A 22,285-nucleotide genomic window follows, 5' to 3' on the forward strand; every position below is an offset into this window, starting at 1 on the left:
GTGTCANGAAGGACGAGGTATGGGTTTATGAGTTTGTGGCGATATCGTTCGGGTTGACTAACGCGCCAGCAGCGTTTTTGAGGTTGATGAACAGCGTATTTCAGGAGTTTCTGGACGTGTCTGTCATCATTTTCATCGACGCTATCCTGGTATTTTCTAAGAGTCCTGAAGAGCATGCAGTGCATTTGATAGCAGTTTTGGAGAAGCTGCGGGAGCAGAAGTTGTTTGCTAAGTTGAGCAAGTGCAGTTTTTGGCAGCATGAGATGGGTTTCTGGGTCACATTGTTTCTGCAGAGGGAATTTCTGTAGATCCGGAGAAGATTCAGGCTATCAGAGATTGGCCTAGACCGCAGAATGCCACAAAGATCAGGAGTTTCCTTGGGTTGGCTGGTTACTACAGGAGAGTTGTGCAGGGTTTTGTAAGCAAGGCACGTCCAATGACTAAGTTGATAGGGAAGGATGTTCCTTTTATTTGGTCACAGGAGTGAGTGGAGGGTTTTGCAAGCCTGAAAGAGATGTTGACTACTACGCCAGTGTTGGCTTTGCCTGAGCAGGAGATGGAGTCTCTGGTAGGAGAGATCAGTGCGTTGAGGTTGTGTGCTATTTCACAGGAACCGTTGGGTTTAGAAGCAGTTGATAGAGCAGATCTTCTGAGTAGGGTGCGGTTGGCTCAGGAGTAGGATTTGGGGCTGGTGAATGCCTCAAAGGATGTTGATTCAGAGTATCAGGTCTTAGATAATGGTACTATCTTGGTGCATGGTCAGATTTGTGTGCGCAAGGATGAGGAGTTGAGAAAGGAGATCCTGAGAGAGGCTCATGCGAGCAGGTTTTCTATTCATCCATGAGCGACTAAGATATACCGTGATCTCAAGAGGTACTATCACTGGGTCGGGATGAAGAAGGATGTAGCTAGCTGGGTCATGAGGTGCAATGTGTGTCAGCTAGTGAAGGCTGAGCATCAAGTTCCTGGCGGGTTGCTGAAGAGTCTACCCATTCCTAAGTGGAAGTGGGATATGATTACTATGGATTTTGTGGTAGGATTGCCATTGTCCAGGACATTTGATGCTATTTGGGTCATTGTGGACCGGTTGACTAAGTCAGCACATTTTCTGGCCATTTAGAAGACTGATGGAGCAGCGGTCCTGGCTAAGAAGTATGTGAGGGAGATAGTCAGGTTGCATGGGGTGCCAGCGAGTATTGTATCTGATAGGGATTCTAAGTTCACTTCGGTGTTCTGGAAGGCATTTCAGGCAGATATGGGCACTAAGGTGCATATGAGTACAACTTATCATCCCCAGCCGTGTGTGGCCTTTGTGGCGGGCTGTTTAGCCATTGTGTGGCCTTTGTGGTGGGCTTTTTAGCCAATTGTGTGGCCTTTGTGGCAGGCTGTTTAGCCAGAGTGCCTGTTTAAGCGGTCCTTCGGGACAGATGGTCTTTGTGACGGTCCTTTGGGACGAGTGGCCTTGGTGGCTGTCCTGTTTAGGACATTTGTTTGGCCTTGGTGGCGGTCCTGTTTAGGACATTTGTTTGGCCTTGGTGACGGTCCTGTTTAGGACATTTGTTTGGCCTTGGTGGCGGTCATGTTTAGGACATTTATTTGGCCCTTGTGGCATGTATATGATCCTTGTGTGGTCATGAGGTATTCCAGTGAGGGGATATGTGGTTGGTAGGACATTGAGATGTTTTATGCGAGCCACGGGAAGGAAACCTGGATAGGGATAGGACTTAGACGTGTTCAGAATTGTTTGCTCGCGACTCTTGGAGGACTTAGGTTCTCCTAGTACTGCCATATTCTGAGACTTTGTGGCTTGGGAATATGGTAGGTATACNAAATTTATTAAATTAGTCATTTTTAAACCTAAAACTAATCATTTGGGCCTTAAAAAGCTTTGTATCACTTGGGGCTTTGATATAATCGAAATTGAGCCACAAAAGGAAAACAGAACACAAAAACAAAGAAATGCTAACCCTAGATTTTGTGCCTCCGTTCCTTGACAAAACAACATCACTCTCATTNAGGCCTATGGGTAAAGGAAAGTCCAAAAGTCGAGAGCAAATGACGCCTGTAGCGTGAGTCTATCGCCTAGAGGTGACCTTCTGTAGATTAGTCGGAGGAGTGCAGGCCGTGGAGACGGTTGCATGGTNTTTCTCTAGGACTTCTCGAAAAAACTATTAGATCTAAACCTTTCAGATCTGTTTTAGTCTGAACCCACAAAATGAATCTTCGTCGAAGATTTTTATTAACTCTTCCTCATTTCATTTCTCGTCTCTGCTCTCAAATCTCAAGCTTTCCCTGTAATTTGAAACCCTGATTTTACGTTTTAATCTCGAAAAGTCCAAGCTTGTTCTGTAATTTTTGTATTTCATCTTTGTATAATGGACACAATTAGGGTTTTCACGGAGGTTCCCGGATCTTTAAAATCGACTTCGTTCACAGTCAGCTCAGTTTTGGTGTGTTTATTTGATAAAACTCGATATGTGTTAACTGGATTTGTTGAAGTTGAAGAACATGTCAAGAAGCTTGAAGAAGCAGTTGGCTGGAAGAAGATAGGTAAAAGCCTTATGTTTATTTTCGATTATTACTCTTGTATATCAGATTATTTCAGATTGAGCATAAATTTTAGTTGCTTAACATTTTTTCTGCGAGTCCATGTTAGTCAAAGTTTCTAGGTTTGGTTTTTGAATATGAGAGTTTCTTCTCTTTCCAACCCAATTTCAAAGGAATAAATTAAACTTTGCCTTAAAAGTTCTGTGTCTTTAGTTTGTGTTTTATTTTGATTTTGAATATATTATATTTCAATTCGAGAAGCAAGCCACCGGATAAATAATTAGGTTTATAGCTCTGTTGATTGATTTGTGTTCTGTGATGATTATATTAAGGTGAGTAGAATCATATATTTGAGCTATATTAATTTGGGTCCTACGAAAATCTGAATCTTGTTTTAGGACCTGCGAGGTCATGTTCTTTTGTCTGTTCGTTGCAAGGAGGCTCATGGTCACCATGCTCAAGGGCTCTCATGTTTAAACCAATGCAGCACCCTTCGTTGTATTCAACCTGTCAAGAAGCTGTATAGATCAGTTTTCGCATCTAACAGTTAGGATTCTTTTGTGTTATAGATTGACATGGACACTATTGAAGTCAATAACCTGAATAGGCAATTCATATTCCGTCCTTCTCATGTTGGGCACTCCAAGGCTATANCACCACTAAATTCTGGTTCGACCAGATTGAGTTTTTAATCCACTACAAGAAAACATGGTTTTTACGACTACAGTTGGTGACTACAAATGTAGTCGCCAAAAATGGTGACTACGTAACGACTAATATACGACGATTTTACGACTACAAATATTTGGTTGTATATCAGTCGCTTTTTGGCGACTACGTATGGTAGTCGGTAGTTTAGTCGTAATTTAGCGACTATTTTATGACTATATTGCATACCAAAACATGTAGTCGCTAAATAGTCGCCAATTTAGTGACTAATATGCGACTCATAGTAAAGATTGCTAAGAAGTCGCATATCAGTCGCTATTTTAAAAAAAAATTATAAAAAAAAATTAATCTTGAACACTTAACCAAACTCCAAAAGCTAAATTATAAACTGTAAATCTTAGAAATTAATTATTCAACCATAAATTCATATATACAAATATATATATATGTATGTATACATAAAACCAAGATTCGAAAATTTATAAGAATATCTAATTATTATAGTATATCCAAAAACTGAGACCTAACACTTATAAAAATTACAGTTTTCCAAATCTTATATTTTTATCAAAACTTAACCTCAAATCTTAAAAGTTAAATCTATACCCCAAACCCTATACCTTAAATTTTAAACCTTTATATTGCATATACAGAAACTAAATTATACACGATTTAACCAAAATATAACCATTATATATATATATATATATGTATAAAATCAATTTGTAAAACTATTTAGTATTTACATATACTTTAACCTTTCTAAAATTTATTAAATTAGTCATTTTTAAACCTAAAACTAATCATTTGGGCCTTAAAAAGCTTTGTATCACTTGGGGCTTTGATATAATCGAAATTGAGCCACAAAAGGAAAACAGAACACAAAAACAAAGAAATGCTAACCCTAGATTTTGTGCCTCCGTTCCTTGACAAAACAACATCACTCTCATTTCTCATTTCTCATTTCTCTATTTCGAATCGCGATGACTTGTCCGGCCAAGCCTCCGATCGTCGTCTTCCACGTCCCGTCGATTTGAGTCTGTCGGGTAAGTCTTCTTTCTCTAATCATCTCCCCCTTTTCTCTAGGACTTCTCGAAAAAACTATTAGATCTAAACCTTTCAGATCTGTTTTAGTCTGAACCCACAAAATGAATCTTCGTCGAAGATTTTTATTAACTCTTCCTCATTTCATTTCTCGTCTCTGCTCTCAAATCTCAAGCTTTCCCTGTAATTTGAAACCCTGATTTTACGTTTTAATCTCGAAAAGTCCAAGCTTGTTCTGTAATTTTTGTATTTCATCTTTGTATAATGGACACAATTAGGGTTTTCACGGAGGTTCCCGGATCTTTAAAATCGACTTCGTTCACAGTCAGCTCAGTTTTGGTGTGTTTATTTGATAAAACTCGATATGTGTTAACTGGATTTGGAGAAGTTGAAGAACATGTCAAGAAGCTTGAAGAAGCAGTTGGCTGGAAGAAGATAGGTAAAAGCCTTATGTTTATTTTCGATTATTACTCTTGTATATCAGATTATTTCAGATCGAGCATAAATTTTAGTTGCTTAACATTTTTTCTGCGAGTCCATGTTAGTCAAAGTTTCTAGGTTTGGTTTTTGAATATGAGAGTTTCTTCTCTTTCCAACCCAATTTCAAAGGAATAAATTAAACTTTGCCTTAAAAGTTCTGTGTCTTTAGTTTGTGTTTTATTTTGATTTTGAATATATTATATTTCAATTCGAGAAGCAAGCCACCGGATAAATAATTAGGTTTATAGCTCTGTTGATTGATTTGTGTTCTGTGATGATTATATTAAGGTGAGTAGAATCATATATTTGAGCTATATTAATTTGGGTCCTACGAAAATCTGAATCTTGTTTTAGGACCTGCGAGGTCATGTTCTTTTGTCTGTTCGTTGCAAGGAGGCTCATGGTCACCATGCTCAAGGGCTCTCATGTTTAAACCAATGCAGCACCCTTCGTTGTATTCAACCTGTCAAGAAGCTGTATAGATCAGTTTTCGCATCTAACAGTTAGGATTCTTTTGTGTTATAGATTGACATGGACACTATTGAAGTCAATAACCTGAATAGGCAATTCATATTCCGTCCTTCTCATGTTGGGCACTCCAAGGCTAAGGTATATTTGCTTGAGCTAAGTCCAAGGGAATCCAGTTCATAAGAGAATTCATGTGACCATATATAATCAAAGTTGTTAACCAAAGTTGTTGGGTTTGTTGAATCCAGTTTAGGAGGTATATGTGAGCAACCTGGGCTCATTCTCCATCGCTTCAAGGTATGTAAGCAGCCTGAGCTCATTCTCCCTCGTTTGTGTTTGTTAAATCCAGTTTAGGTATATGTAAGCAAACTTCTTTCTTCTCCATTTCAGCTGATTTCTCTCTGATGGTGTCATTAAGCAACCTGAGCTCATTCTCCCTCACATTAAGTTCCTTAAGAGATGCTTCCATCTGCTCAGCTTCCTTTCTCCTTGTCTTGGGTCTCTACAGTTTGCTTCAAGTCAAAATCTTTAACATTCATCTCAAAAGCAAAAGACTTCTCATATGGGAAAGCAAAGCAACCTCGCTTCAAACATTAAACCCTTGATGTTTCTGCATTTCCCCCGAGATACCTCCAATATTTACTTTCTCTTTTTACTAGTATGATGTATTCTTATTTTTAATTATGTTTTTAGTTTTATTTTGTAATACATTTTTAATATCATGGTTTCATAACAATAAATATAGTATTTTTTTATTTTTAATATCAATTCATTCCAAAAACAAACCGTTATTCAATAAATTATATATCTATTTAAAAATAATTAATAAATATATATTATTATTATTATTATTAAAATAGTATATATCTCTATATATAATGTTGTATAAATACAATTTATTTAAATACATAATCGTAAATTAGTCGTCAATTAGTCACTAAATTTGGTGACTAAATTATGACTATTTTGCGTAGTCGTAAATTTAGTCGTAATGTAGTCACTAATAGTCGCTATTTGGCGACTAATTTTACGACTATTTATTTTAGCGACTCTCAATTTACAACTACTGGTTTTAGTCGCTATTTAGTCGTAACACACTGTTTAGCGACTAAATAGTGACTAATAGTGCAGTCGCTATTTGCGTGTTTTCTTGTAGTGATCGATTTGGTTCGGTTTGGTTTTAGGAAACAATTGAACCGGGTTATTTAAGCAGGTTTCGACACAAGAAGGGTTTTGGGAAGTTTATTTTGTCGCCGCTTTGTTGTTTTTGAGAGAAAGGAGAGAAAAGCATTGTTCTTGAGATTTTGAGAGAGATTGGTGAGATTCCTGGCTGTTCTTGAGAGTTTTGGAGCTAGGAAGGATCTAGAAGCTTGCTAGGAGGGTTGGATTCGTTGCTATTGGTCTTAATCTTCCTGCAAAGAGGTGCGTGCATGACCATGGCTTATCTAAGCTAAGATCTCCAATTTTTCTGTGATTTGCTGCTTATGTGGTTGTTTCTTTGAGTTCTCTATGGTTTTACGTCGCTGCTATGGCTCGGTTTGGCTTCTGGAATGCATGGAGCGGATTGGAGAAGATTGGAGGCGAGATTCGGAGTTTTTGATCGAAGGAAATCGATGCTCGGCATCGGTGTCGGTCGACACCAGTTGGGGTGTCGGTCGACACTAACGCGAGGATGGCTCGAGACTTTGGCGAGTGTCGATCGACACCATGTGGAGGTGTCGGTCGACACAAACTAGAGTTTTCAGGAGTGTCGGGCATGGTGTTGGTCGACACCAGATTGTCAGTGTCGATCGACACCATCTGGTGTCGGTCGACACCCTTCTTTCAGCTACGACGGATGTTGCATGCTTTGTATATTGCCTGGTTTGTTTATTGATTGTTGATTGTGGCATGTAGAGATCTTATTGCTTGTGTGTATAGCCCACTGAGTGTTTATCAAATACTCATGCATCTCAATATGTGTTTGCGGTGCAGGTAAAGGCAAAGTGTGATCGGGGAATCAAGACAATGAAGAGGAGGATGTTCTAGGGACTCGGTTTGATGTTGTCTGGCATTGCTAGGTTGCTAGAGTTGGGTCATTAGAACATTGCTAGGTTGCTTGTTCTATGTTTCCTGTTATTTGATTATTGGATATTGTTGATGTTATATTTATTGGTTATATTATTGGATATTTATTGGATATTGAGATTGGTTATTCCGCTAATGATTGTGATTGTGGTTAGGTGGCTAGTGGGTATGGGACCACTAGTTGTAGTTTATTTACAATATTATATTTATTATTTATTATTTAAAAAAAAAAAAGGTCGGTCCTTTTATTTTTGCAGGTCAATTGGTGACAGCTTGTCCTGTGGGAAGGTTATTAAAGGGTGATNGGAGGGTTGGATTCGTTGCTATTGGTCTTAATCTTCCTGCAAAGAGGTGCGTGCATGACCATGGCTTATCTAAGCTAAGATCTCCAATTTTTCTGTGATTTGCTGCTTATGTGGTTGTTTCTTTGAGTTCTCTATGGTTTTACGTCGCTGCTATGGCTCGGTTTGGCTTCTGGAATGCATGGAGCGGATTGGAGAAGATTGGAGGCGAGATTCGGAGTTTTTGATCGAAGGAAATCGATGCTCGGCATCGGTGTCGGTCGACACCAGTTGGGGTGTCGGTCGACACTAACGCGAGGATGGCTCGAGACTTTGGCGAGTGTCGATCGACACCATGTGGAGGTGTCGGTCGACACAAACTAGAGTTTTCAGGAGTGTCGGGCATGGTGTTGGTCGACACCAGATTGTCAGTGTCGATCGACACCATCTGGTGTCGGTCGACACCCTTCTTTCAGCTACGACGGATGTTGCATGCTTTGTATATTGCCTGGTTTGTTTATTGATTGTTGATTGTGGCATGTAGAGATCTTATTGCTTGTGTGTATAGCCCACTGAGTGTTTATCAAATACTCATGCATCTCAATATGTGTTTGCGGTGCAGGTAAAGGCAAAGTGTGATCGGGGAATCAAGACAATGAAGAGGAGGATGTTCTAGGGACTCGGTTTGATGTTGTCTGGCATTGCTAGGTTGCTAGAGTTGGGTCATTAGAACATTGCTAGGTTGCTTGTTCTATGTTTCCTGTTATTTGATTATTGGATATTGTTGATGTTATATTTATTGGTTATATTATTGGATATTTATTGGATATTGAGATTGGTTATTCCGCTAATGATTGTGATTGTGGTTAGGTGGCTAGTGGGTATGGGACCACTAGTTGTAGTTTATTTACAATATTATATTTATTATTTATTATTTAAAAAAAAAAAAGGTCGGTCCTTTTATTTTTGCAGGTCAATTGGTGACAGCTTGTCCTGTGGGAAGGTTATTAAAGGGTGATGACCAGGGTTCGAGGAACGCCTGGCGCACCAATAACCTACCGGTGGATTGGGATATCCACAGTGATGGGTTAGGATCGATGCCCTGCAGGGCCAGCTTGGGGTCCGTTGGGACTGTTAGCAGTGAGGCTAGTAGGCTAGCAGTAAAGATAGTGGGGTCCACGGGACGGGTTGTTACAGCTGTTCCCATGTTAATAGTGGCAAGTGAACCCACAAGATCAGCAAGCTTCCCCAGCGCCAGCGGACACCATATATCTGTTGGAATTTGAACCGGTTTATAACGATTTATAAAACTAGTCACAAATTCTAATGCCAGGATTCATGTAAATATTGAATCAAATCTATGTCATAAGATTATCAATATACCTGGATAGTTTGCAGCGGAAAAATGAACTAAAATAAACCAAAGTTGTAAAGCACTCCAAACGTTGTGCCTCTACTGGTATCCACACGCACACAAACGGGATCGAACGGGATGCTAGTGCCGTATAGATCAAATCTCGATCGTGACAAACACTTTTGTCTTTGGTTAGGTTTCGGCGAGAATCTATGTATGTCTATTAATCAAACGCAAAACGTCAATTATATATTGATCGCCGTTAACCTAACTCGTTTAGGTTTGCTAATGGGCCAAGCCCAATTCCCACTTATGTGCGTTTATAAACATACATATATATATCAAATATGACATATGTATTATATTAACATATTTTATAACTGCACAAATATAAATATATATATATATATGTATATCTCATATAACATATATATATTATATCAAACCCAACATTACATTAATCCAGTCTGTTTAGGTGTGTGACCCTGTAGGATCGAATAATATTAGCAATAAGCTTCTAAAGTCATTGATCATAAGAGGTTTCTAGCAAAACATTATGATCATCTAATATTATTTGACTTTCGAACCTTGACTATACAAGAGTAAGTACAAATGATTTTAGGATATTCCCAACAATCTCCCACTTGTACTGGAATCATCTATTCTGATAATTCCAATACTATGTTCTCCAACACATATTAATGTGATTGACTTTAATACTACATATCAATGACTCCATGAAACTTAGTCATCAATCACCTCACATACTAGTCATTTATAGTTATTAATTTCCCATTTTAATAACCTTGACTAGGGACCTCAATAATTTATGTTATCTTTCATTTATAGGGTTTCATGATCAAGTCACATACTTGATGACCTATAATGATAAAATAATTTATTTTGGGACAATTATTTAGTTATCCAATAACCAAATAATAATGAAACAAATTTCATTAATTTGAAAATACATCAAATGTATGTAAACATGAACATCATATCATGATATAAAATTCTCCCACTAGAATTGATATCACATCTTTAGAAATCTAATGCCACAGCAGGATGAGTACATAGCATATTAAACATGTGCAAGACCTTATCTATATAAGTATCTTGACTTAGTTTAATTAATCTATCTATATAGATCCTTATTCCAAGAATGTACGTAGCTTCTCCCATGTCTTTCATTAAAAACAATTTCCAAGCCAAGTCTTAACATACTTAGAAAAAGAAATATCATTTCAATTAATTGCTCCCACTAGTCTTCTTGTAAACGCAAGACTCTTCTTTGTTTCTAATATAATCAAACTCTTTGACTATCTCATTAGAACAAAGACTCCATCTAAAAGATGTTTTTCCTGAATAGGTGGAGTACCCTACTACCACTGTACAACTTAGAAAGAAATTATCTCTAAAAAGACACAATTTCGAGCAACAAACACTTTGTTCTCGGTGTGGTTGTAAAAATAACCTTTGATCTATTTAGGATATCAAACGAACTAGCCCTTATAAGATTTGGGTACAAGCTTATCAATAATCAAACGTTTGATATAAGCTTCACAACCCCAAATTTTAGAAAAGACAAAGTAGGAACTTTTCCAGTCCATATCTCATATAGTGTCTTTTTTTTCAACTAATTTTGATGGGCATCTATTTAGCGTAAACGCAGACATTTCTAGAGCATATCCCCAAAAGGATAATGGAAGATCTGTGTGACTCATCATTGACCGAACCATATCAAATAAAGTCTGATTTCTCCTTTTAGACACACCATTCCATTGAGGTGTTCATGGAGGAGTCAGTTGTGAAACAGTTCCACATTCTCTCAGATGATCACAAAAAAACTTGGCTCAAATATTCTCCTCTACGATCTGATCGAAGAGCTTGAAATGTTTTGTCAAGTTGGTTTTGTACTTCATTATGAAATTCTTTGAATTATTCAAAAGTTTCAGATTTATGTTTCATAAACATAACCATATCTACTAAAGTCATCAGTAAATGTAATGAAGTACTGATAGTTTCCTCTGGCACCTAAGCTCATTGGTCCACATACATCTGTATGCACAAGGCCTAAAAAGTCACTGGCCCTTTCACTGTGTCTAGTAAAGGAAGCCTTAGTCATTTTACCCAACAAACAAGATTCACATTTTTCATATGATTCATAATCAAATGAGTTCAAAAGTCCATCACTATGAAGCTTCTGAATGTGTTTCTCATTTATATGGCCTAAACGACAATGCCAAAGAAAAGTAGGATTTGAGTCATTAGACTTAAATCATTTAACACGGATGTCATAGATAGGCATACCCTGGTTTAGAACATAAAGTCCATTCTCTAATGGACCGCTACCATAAAAAATATCATCACGATCAAATGAACAACATTTGTTCTTGATTGAAAAATGAAAACCTTCCATGTCCAAACATGAAATATAGATGATATTCTTATTTATTGTAGGTACATAGTAGCAATTCTTAAGTTCCAAAATCATGCCAGAAGGCAAAGACAACTGATATGTATCTATGGCCAAAGCAACAACTTTTGCTCCACTTGTCCTTTCTCCAAAATTCTACTATTGCTTAGGCCTTTCAAATTTGTACAAATATGAGCACCACAGCCAGTATCTAATACCCAACGAGTAGAACCACAAGTGGTAACATTTACCTCTATAACATATATTTCCTGTAGAAGAAGTTTCGAAAACCTTCTTCTTTGAGATCTTCCAAGTATTTTTCAGGAAAGTTGTTTTTATGGGTGAAACTCTTTTCTTCCCTTGCGAGAACATTTCTTGGAACTTGATACCAATCATGGAGGTTTGATCCATCCAAATTTTCATTCTTAGTGACACATTGAGATGAATTAAAATTGTGAGGATTTGACATCTCTATATCAAAAGAATAGCAGAAATTAATATGATGTTCATAAATTAGAGAAATCTCAACAATTAAGAAAAGTCATACTATACTCAAAACAAAATTTCCTCATAAGAATATAGTAATCCAAGATCCTTATTTCACTAAAATTCAAGTGAGCTTTGGCTCATCGCCCGAATAATTAGTTATTTAGGTAAGCAACATCCTTGCTAATTATATCCAATATAATTCTTGGTTGTTAGATAACATCTTATGTCATATCCAACATATGTCTCTAAACCAAAAACCGTTTTGATAGCTTAGTCAAGTAAACCAATCTTTTAACTCAAATAGTAACCATTACCATCTGTCTTACTCATGTAATCATGGACATTCTACTTGGTAGACCCATCACATAATGAAACGAGGCTTGACAGTAGACAAGATTGGAAAGACATCAAAAATACTTGATATTTATTGAGGAATTAATTTTATAAATTAATCTTATATTTAACATTTATATCCAATATAAATAAAATATAACTAATACATATCTTATATGTAGTTAAAAGAATTATAAACAATTTAATTATTTTAATCAAATTAAAATTATTAATTATTCAGAAAATTAATCTGAATTAATTTCTATTTTATCTAAATTTTATATCTGATATATAAAATATTTTAACTAATACATATCTAATATGTATAATTATTAATTTGTCTATCGTTCTTAATCATATTAAGATGATTTAGACAAACTAACTTTTTTTAATCAAATTAAGATTAGAGGAATTTTAATTTACCAAGTCTCTGCATTCACCGAATATACAAACCACTTGATAACGAATGATAAACAAGAACAATTATGTTTTGTTTAAGTTATATTATAATATATTTTAATCATATTAAAATGTTAACTATTTGAAAACTTAATCTTAATTAAATGTCAATAGCTCTAATCTTATTAGAACATTAAATTTTAAATTTCAGAAACTACAGCTCCGATCAACTAATTTTATAATGACTCTCATTATAAAATACGAATCCACTCAATCGAACATAAATTTTCTGTCACATATATATATATATATATATATATATTATATACTTATTCATCAATCAAACATAATATACATATACGCAAAAAAACGTGATACTTTAACAAAATATATCGAATATATTTTATTAATTAGTGATACGTATCATCATATATGCATAACTATTATGCCTTACAAGAGACGTAATGAAACAGATCATAAGTCTCTTATATATATGATACAAAATCAAACAGACTTGTATTGCCGGAATATGTGCTGTTCTTTTAACCATATTATATTATATTCATAATTCTTATGTCCTGTATAATAATACATGCAACGTAAACAACTTTACATCTCTGCATGTATCGATTATTCATTCATCAAACATGATAATCGGATTTAACAAACAAAACAAAATTACTTTGCATATCAAATATGAACAGTAAATTAGGTTTAATTCAAAATTATACATGTAGGCTCTGATATCATTGATGGAATTTGAACCGGTTTATAACGATTTCTAAAACTAGTCACAAATTCTAATGCCAGGATTCATGTAAATATTGAGTCAAATCTATGTCATAAGATTATGAATATATCTGGATAGTTCACAGCAGAAAAATGAACTAAAATAAACCAAGGTTGTAAAGCATTCCAAACGCCGTGCCTCTACTGGTATCCACACGCACACAAACTGGATCGAACGGGATGCTAGTGCCGTAGAGATCAAATCTCGATCGTGACAAACACTTTTGTCTTCGGTTAGGTTTCGGCGAGAATCTATGTATGTCTATTAATCAAACGCAAAACGTCAATTATATATTGATCGACGTTAACCTAACTCGTTTAGGTTTATAAACATACATATATATCAAATATGACATATGTATTATACTAACATATTTTATAACTGCACAAATATAAATATATATATGTATATTTTATATAACATATATATATATATATTATATCAAACCCAACATTACATTAATCCAGTCTGCTTAGGTATGTGTCCCTGTAGAATCGAATAATATTAGCAATAAGCTTCTAAAGTCATTGATCATAAAAGGCTTTTAGCAAAACATTATAATCATCTAATATTATTCGACTTTCGAACCTTGACTATACAAGAGTAAGTACAAATGATTTTAGGACATTTCCAACAATATCATACCAGAACGAAGTCATTCGTCTAGACGGTACCTCCATCTTATGGAAACCATGAGCTTAATTAATTCTAAACATCATCTACTCTTCATCGCTTAGTTATAGGTTTCCTTAGTGTAACCTTTAATTCTCATCAACAAAAACAAATTCAGCTGATTGCAATAGACATTGCCAAAAAATTTACAAGAAATGGACGCTTTTGATCAAGCTAGTGGAGGTCTAATTTGGTTACATATGCGTATTAATTGAAGAAAAAAAGCGAGGAATAATTTCTTTGGGTTAGTAATCTTTTAATAATCTTATTCATCTTCTATTTGTTATAAGCATTTGTGCCCTGTTTTGAGCTGCAATGTTATGTTTCCTCGTGAACCTGTTTCTTTGAATTTAAATAATTTTAGACGGCAAAAAGAAAAATGAAAAACATCGTCTACTCTTTTAACCACGAGAACGAAGAGGAATACTTGGTTTCATGTTAAGAATAAAAACATGAAAATTAAAGAACAACTTTGAAAAGGAAACATCTCCAGGATATTTCCAATCAATTCACCAGAACGAAAACTAGTTGTAGATAAATTTCATGGTACTAGTGGCCGACGTGTAACCACCATCAACAACCAGGTTATGTCCGGTAATGAACCCTGATGATTCTTGGCTTGCAAGAAACAAAGCTGCTTGAGCCACATCCTCCACAGTACCGGCTCTACCGGTCAGCAAACTCCCTTTCTCGGCCACAATGTCGGTGACCTCAGCAACATCGAGTTTGTCATTGTTAAGGTACTTACGGTACGCATTAACCAAGATGTCAGTCGGAACTCCATGAGGAGAGATGCTGTTCACACGGATGCCATGAGACCCAAGCTCGCACGCCGTTGTCCTCACTAACCCGTTGATGGCTCCTTTGGAGAGCGTATATGCGTGCCCTCCTAGTCCTCCCATTACCCCTGATGAGCTCGATGTGCATATTATCGATCCTCCTCCTCCCCCTTCTCGGACAGCTAAACTTAGTTGTCTTAATTATAATTAAAAGACTAACATAATGTGGAATTTAAGGTAGTAATAAGAAACCTTTGATCATGGCCTTAGCGGCATGTTTGATGCCATGCAAAACACCATTGACATTGACCGAGACAAGTTTGTTAGCCATGTCCACGTCCATCTCCATGATGCTACCTTCGTTAAACGTCATCCCGGCGTTGTTGAACATCACATCCAGCCTCCCCTTACGTCTCATAGCTAGCTCCACCGCGGCCTCAACGTCAGCCTCCTTGGACACATCACAATGAACGTAACACCCACCGATTGATTCCGCCACATGAATGCCTTCATTCTCAAGGATATCCGCAACTATCACATACGCACCGTTCTCCGTGAACAATCTCGCCGTGGCCGCTCCAATTCCTCTTGCTCCTCCGGTTATTATCGCAACCTTCTCAAATAATCTTTTGTTTGAGTTTGTCATTTTAGGTTTACTATCTCTTGAGAGGATATTGATATTCGATCTTGTTGTTATAACACCTTTTTATGTTTCTTCTTGTTAGACATGCTCTTTACCTCTCCATCAACTACTCTAATTTCTTTCACTTGTTAGTTCATTCATCTTCTTCACGTTAATTCAAGTTTGATGAATTAATATTATATATATATATATTTAAATTATATATATATTTAAAGAAGCGAAATAGGTTCGTAGCAACTTTAAGATATTTGGTTTTCTACCTAATTATTTAGAGTATTTATAGTAAATAACAATAGATTGAAAAGAATTAAGAAGATTTCCATTGGACCAGAGACTACTCTCTCTCTTTAATTACAATTACTTATTTATAGGCATATCATTGGTATTAAATAATTAATTTAATAAATAAATTAACTTTACTTATATTTAATTTTTTTTAATAAAAATCAAGTGTTTTAAAAGGTAACAAACATAATTGTAAATGTATACATATATTATTTCTTATTTTATAAGGAGGTGAGTGAAGAAGTATTGTTCTTTAAAAATTTAAAAACTTGATTTGATAAAAATTGACTTTTAGCCTCACATACTATATTTTACTTTCACAGGTTTTGTATGATGAGTTTTTGCAAATTAAAAATCTTTGAACATCTTGCATGATCTACTTAACATGGCGGGTTTGGACTATGAAACCAACACTAAAACTATTAGTCGATTTCATATACTATATATTTGTAGTCATAATTTCGAAAATTAACTTATAAAATTATTTAGTGTATGAATTACAAAATATTACACAAACTACAACACATTCTTAATATTCCAAAAAAAAATATGTATACACATAAAAATATACACTAACATACCATATAGGCATATACCTCTGTTTCATTATAGAAAACAAAACTAAGTGTTTTAAAATTTTATATTCTATCTAATAACAAATTTAATGTAATTAGGTTATAAATTGTATAAAACGTAAGAAGAAGAAAAAATATTCTAAACAAAATGATAAATTAATTAGATAAAATTTAATTAATTGGGAATTTAAAAACTAAATAAATTAAAAATTATTATTGAAAATACATTAATTTATAACTTAGTCATGCGGTGTACCGCGGGTGAAAACCTAGGGAGTGTATTCAACTTGACATTTTAAGTGATTTTGGGTAAATTTTACAAATCCTCTGTTATTCAATCATAAATTTTAAAAAGTCCATTAAAATCCAGTGTTATAGTAAATAACAATAGATTGAAAAGAATTAAGAAGATTTCCATTGGACCAAAGACTACTCTCTCTCTTTAATTACAATTACTTTTATACCCAATTACATGCTATTTTACAAGGGGTGCTTGCAAGACTAGACCCCTAACTTGAGTCAATTGCAAAACTGACTACCTCTTTTTCTCTTTCCAACATTTGCCACTTTCTCCCAATTAAATCCTTATGTGTTCATTGTATTCACAAAAATACCATTATTTCTAATTTATTTGAATTTCTTGCGAAAATGTTTATTACATCCATATCCTCATCTTCTTCTTTTATTTACGGTTGTGCCACCGCCATCAATTTTCCAACAACCATGAACAACCAAATTTGAAGCTTTTAATGCTTCAACAACCTGAATTTGTGAGCTTAAATAACACCCTATGCTATGAGAACTTCATTTTCTTCCATCTCCTCTCTATTTTAATTGTGACAACCCGTCCCGCGGACCCCACTAGCCCACCGCTAGCTGCCCCAACGGACCGTCCGTGGACCCCACTAGCCCACCGCTACCCGGCCCAACAGACCCCAAGCTGGCCCTACAGGGCATCGATCCTAACCCATCACTGGGGATATCCCAATCCACCAGTAGATTATTGGTGCGCCAGGCGTTCCTCGAACCCTGGTCCCTCACCCTTTAACAACCTTCCCACAGACAAGTTGCCACCAATTGATCTGCATGTCTTCCTTGGTGACTAAAGACGACGTCCTCGGCTGCTTGACATTGCGAAACAACCACCCATAAGGTTATTTTCTGGTAGATTTTGTGATTTTTCTTGATTTTTTTTTTTGCGAAATTAGACTTCATTTGTTAGTCTAACCGTCATAATATCATGTAAAGTCTACTATGTGGTTAGTTTTGCAACTAAAAATTTATCGACTTTCGAGCCTGTAGACTGAAATTTCAGTTACCTTAATTTCATTTGAAAACAAAAAAAATATGATTCAGACTGCGTTATAATCTTTCTGTCATATACTTTGTTTGCAGTCTACTAAGGTGTATTTTTGCAATTGACCAAATTTTTGACTTTTTAGTGATGACTGCCGGACTAAGTCTTCTTACAATAATAAACGAGTAGACTTCTATAGTGACTATTTTTGGGGTTGACCAAAATATTTAAGCATTGACCGTAATATTATTGATATAAAATTAATTAGTTGACTGCAAAAGAAGTCTACTAATTAACAAATTAAAATGTTGGTCAACCCCAAAAATGACCACGGCAGACTGCAAACAAAGTCAACATTCCTGGAGACTTCGTACGTAGTCTACTTGGCGAAAGTCAGACTTGGTCAATTGCAAAACTAACCGCAACGAATTTTACTTTTTCTAGTTGACGGATAGATGAAGTTTACTTGTTAGCTAGAAGTCTACTACAAATTTAATGGTTTGGTCAATTGCAAAAATAACTAGAGTATACTGTAATCGAAGTTAACTTGTTGAAACTTTATAAGAAGTCTACTCTGTTATATGTTTTTAATTGCAAAACTGCCAAAAAATTAACAAAGGAAGACAACAAAAGAAGTCAACTATCCTCNATTTAATTAATTGGGAATTTAAAAACTAAATAAATTAAAAATTATTATTGAAAATACATTAATTTATAACTTAGTCATGCGGTGTACCGCGGGTGAAAACCTAGGGAGTGTATTCAACTTGACATTTTAAGTGATTTTGGGTAAATTTTACAAATCCTCTGTTATTCAATCATAAATTTTAAAAAGTCCATTAAAATCCAGTGTTATAGTAAATAACAATAGATTGAAAAGAATTAAGAAGATTTCCATTGGACCAAAGACTACTCTCTCTCTTTAATTACAATTACTTTTATACCCAATTACATGCTATTTTACAAGGGGTGCTTGCAAGACTAGACCCCTAACTTGAGTCAATTGCAAAACTGACTACCTCTTTTTCTCTTTCCAACATTTGCCACTTTCTCCCAATTAAATCCTTATGTGTTCATTGTATTCACAAAAATACCATTATTTCTAATTTATTTGAATTTCTTGCGAAAATGTTTATTACATCCATATCCTCATCTTCTTCTTTTATTTACGGTTGTGCCACCGCCATCAATTTTCCAACAACCATGAACAACCAAATTTGAAGCTTTTAATGCTTCAACAACCTGAATTTGTGAGCTTAAATAACACCCTATGCTATGAGAACTTCATTTTCTTCCATCTCCTCTCTATTTTAATTGTGACAACCCGTCCCGCGGACCCCACTAGCCCACCGCTAGCTGCCCCAACGGACCGTCCGTGGACCCCACTAGCCCACCGCTACCCGGCCCAACAGACCCCAAGCTGGCCCTACAGGGCATCGATCCTAACCCATCACTGGGGATATCCCAATCCACCAGTAGATTATTGGTGCGCCAGGCGTTCCTCGAACCCTGGTCCCTCACCCTTTAACAACCTTCCCACAGACAAGTTGCCACCAATTGATCTGCATGTCTTCCTTGGTGACTAAAGACGACGTCCTCGGCTGCTTGACATTGCGAAACAACCACCCATAAGGTTATTTTCTGGTAGATTTTGTGATTTTTCTTGATTTTTTTTTTTGCGAAATTAGACTTCATTTGTTAGTCTAACCGTCATAATATCATGTAAAGTCTACTATGTGGTTAGTTTTGCAACTAAAAATTTATCGACTTTCGAGCCTGTAGACTGAAATTTCAGTTACCTTAATTTCATTTGAAAACAAAAAAAATATGATTCAGACTGCGTTATAATCTTTCTGTCATATACTTTGTTTGCAGTCTACTAAGGTGTATTTTTGCAATTGACCAAATTTTTGACTTTTTAGTGATGACTGCCGGACTAAGTCTTCTTACAATAATAAACGAGTAGACTTCTATAGTGACTATTTTTGGGGTTGACCAAAATATTTAAGCATTGACCGTAATATTATTGATATAAAATTAATTAGTTGACTGCAAAAGAAGTCTACTAATTAAAAAATTAAAATGTTGGTCAACCCCAAAAATGACCACGGCAGACTGCAAACAAAGTCAACATTCCTGGAGACTTCGTACGTAGTCTACTTGGCGAAAGTCAGACTTGGTCAATTGCAAAACTAACCGCAACGAATTTTACTTTTTCTAGTTGACGGATAGATGAAGTTTACTTGTTAGCTAGAAGTCTACTACAAATTTAATGGTTTGGTCAATTGCAAAAATAACTAGAGTATACTGTAATCGAAGTTAACTTGTTGAAACTTTATAAGAAGTCTACTCTGTTATATGTTTTTAATTGCAAAACTGCCAAAAAATTAACAAAGGAAGACAACAAAAGAAGTCAACTATCCTCGTAGACTTCATCCGGTGTCTGCTTTATTAAATTGTAATTGCAAAAATAGACCACACAAAATAGACTTCAAGGGAAGTATCTTCATAGAGGCTAGTTTATGTTTACAAGGTTGACATCAATATGAAGTCTTCATAATTTGAAAACCAATTTATTGCAAATTGGTGAATAATTTTAAAGATTTTCTTGTTGTATTCTTTGATATATGATATGTATTTGCTTCTGTATGTTTTTGAAATGATTATATATATTATATATATGGAGAAATCAAGTTTTTGGTTTTCTTAGGCAGTTAGGTCATTAACTTAGACTTATTTTGGAAGTCAACATGTTGGAGTTCTGTGTGAAGTCTTTATAATTGAAAAAGTCTTTAATTGAAAATATATAAAGATTTTTTTTGATTTTTTAGTTCGAAGATGAAACGGTGGCGAAGATGAAGTGGTGGGGTTGAAGAATACAAAGGTCGGAGAGATATGGTACAAATTATAATAATTATAATAATTATAATAATCTTGGTTTTAGAAACCAATTCCGGTTTATTTGTAATGATTATGTCGACGACTTCTCTGGCAGACTTCTGCACGGGAAACTGAACCTTCTGCAAATCAATCAAATCAATTTAATATTTGTAATGATTATGCTTAAGACTTATCCGAAAAACTTCTTCTAAGAATATAGAATTCTACAATTATAAGTATGAAATGAAGTGATATATAAACTTTCTAAGAATTACCCAACTATGAATGATTTCAGTCTCCAACACTACAATGAAGTGTATTCTTAGCTATTAGTTGTTACACTAAATCTTATTGAAATTACAAATTTCTAGGATTTTTTTTTCAGTTTTTGGATAATTTGACAAAATATCTATATTACAAAGTAAAAATAAGGGTTTTGTGCAAAAAGACCCTCCAAATATTTTTTTTTGCAAGAAAACCCTCCACATCAAATAAATGCAGGTCAAAACTGTAATCTCAAAAGTCACCTGCAATATAACCTTTCTTTGTATTTATGACGTGGCAATTTACAAGTTTGTTGTTTTGAGGGCTAAAAAATGTCAGAGCGTTCAGATTTATTTATTTTACACAAAAAATAAATTTACAAGTTTGTTGTTTTGAGGGCTAAAAAATGTCAGAGCGTTCAGATTTATTTATTTTACACCAAAAATAAAGGANATATATATTATATATATGGAGAAATCAAGTTTTTGGTTTTCTTAGGCAGTTAGGTCATTAACTTAGACTTATTTTGGAAGTCAACATGTTGGAGTTCTGTGTGAAGTCTTTATAATTGAAAAAGTCTTTAATTGAAAATATATAAAGATTTTTTTTGATTTTTTAGTTCGAAGATGAAACGGTGGCGAAGATGAAGTGGTGGGGTTGAAGAATACAAAGGTCGGAGAGATATGGTACAAATTATAATAATTATAATAATTATAATAATCTTGGTTTTAGAAACCAATTCCGGTTTATTTGTAATGATTATGTCGACGACTTCTCTGGCAGACTTCTGCACGGGAAACTGAACCTTCTGCAAATCAATCAAATCAATTTAATATTTGTAATGATTATGCTTAAGACTTATCCGAAAAACTTCTTCTAAGAATATAGAATTCTACAATTATAAGTATGAAATGAAGTGATATATAAACTTTCTAAGAATTACCCAACTATGAATGATTTCAGTCTCCAACACTACAATGAAGTGTATTCTTAGCTATTAGTTGTTACACTAAATCTTATTGAAATTACAAATTTCTAGGATTTTTTTTTCAGTTTTTGGATAATTTGACAAAATATCTATATTACAAAGTAAAAATAAGGGTTTTGTGCAAAAAGACCCTCCAAATATTTTTTTTTGCAAGAAAACCCTCCACATCAAATAAATGCAGGTCAAAACTGTAATCTCAAAAGTCACCTGCAATATAACCTTTCTTTGTATTTATGACGTGGCAATTTACAAGTTTGTTGTTTTGAGGGCTAAAAAATGTCAGAGCGTTCAGATTTATTTATTTTACACAAAAAATAAATTTACAAGTTTGTTGTTTTGAGGGCTAAAAAATGTCAGAGCGTTCAGATTTATTTATTTTACACCAAAAATAAAGGAAACAAAAAAAATTCCTTTGTCTTCTCTGTTCTTCGTTTCTAAGCCCCTAATCCAAAGAAAAAAATCTGATTTTATGTTAAACTGCAGCAAACTTGATTTAGTGCTACAACATTAATCTGTGGAAACACGTTTCAGAAAACTAAACCTTGAATTAGCGTCAAGACATGTT

The 22,285-nt window shown here is 34.9% G+C and overlaps 2 protein-coding genes across 9 annotated transcripts; one reads left to right on the forward strand and one right to left on the reverse strand.

The window, feature by feature from the left end:
- LOC104710842 lies at nucleotides 1,933-5,922 on the forward strand. Of its 8 annotated transcripts, none has more exons than XR_002033151.1 (5): nucleotides 4,089-4,262; nucleotides 4,539-4,699; nucleotides 5,266-5,349; nucleotides 5,457-5,509; nucleotides 5,599-5,922. XR_002033151.1 is itself a non-coding variant. In XM_010427501.1 (4 exons), exons 1-4 carry the CDS (start codon nucleotides 1,960-1,962, stop codon nucleotides 5,220-5,222), a joined length of 429 nt encoding a protein of 142 aa, XP_010425803.1. In that variant the 5' UTR covers nucleotides 1,933-1,959; the 3' UTR covers nucleotides 5,223-5,259. The 8 variants fall into 8 exon arrangements, 2 of the variants coding, with proteins under 2 accessions (XP_010425803.1, XP_010425802.1); XR_755097.2 differs by having other exon boundaries at nucleotides 5,457-5,505; XM_010427501.1 differs by lacking the exons at nucleotides 5,266-5,349; nucleotides 5,457-5,509; nucleotides 5,599-5,922 and adding exons at nucleotides 1,933-2,003; nucleotides 5,095-5,259 and having other exon boundaries at nucleotides 4,156-4,262; nucleotides 4,550-4,699.
- LOC104710843 (short-chain dehydrogenase reductase ATA1) lies at nucleotides 14,345-15,450 on the reverse strand. Its single transcript, XM_010427503.1, has 2 exons — nucleotides 15,041-15,450; nucleotides 14,345-14,958 (listed from the first exon to the last, which is right to left on the reverse strand). Exons 1-2 carry the CDS (start codon nucleotides 15,432-15,434, stop codon nucleotides 14,534-14,536), a joined length of 819 nt encoding a protein of 272 aa, XP_010425805.1. The 5' UTR covers nucleotides 15,435-15,450; the 3' UTR covers nucleotides 14,345-14,533.

The sequence above is a fragment of the Camelina sativa genome, chromosome 9 (genome assembly GCF_000633955.1).
Source record: "Camelina sativa cultivar DH55 chromosome 9, Cs, whole genome shotgun sequence".
In the NCBI taxonomy this organism is placed as follows: Eukaryota; Viridiplantae; Streptophyta; class Magnoliopsida; order Brassicales; family Brassicaceae; genus Camelina; species Camelina sativa.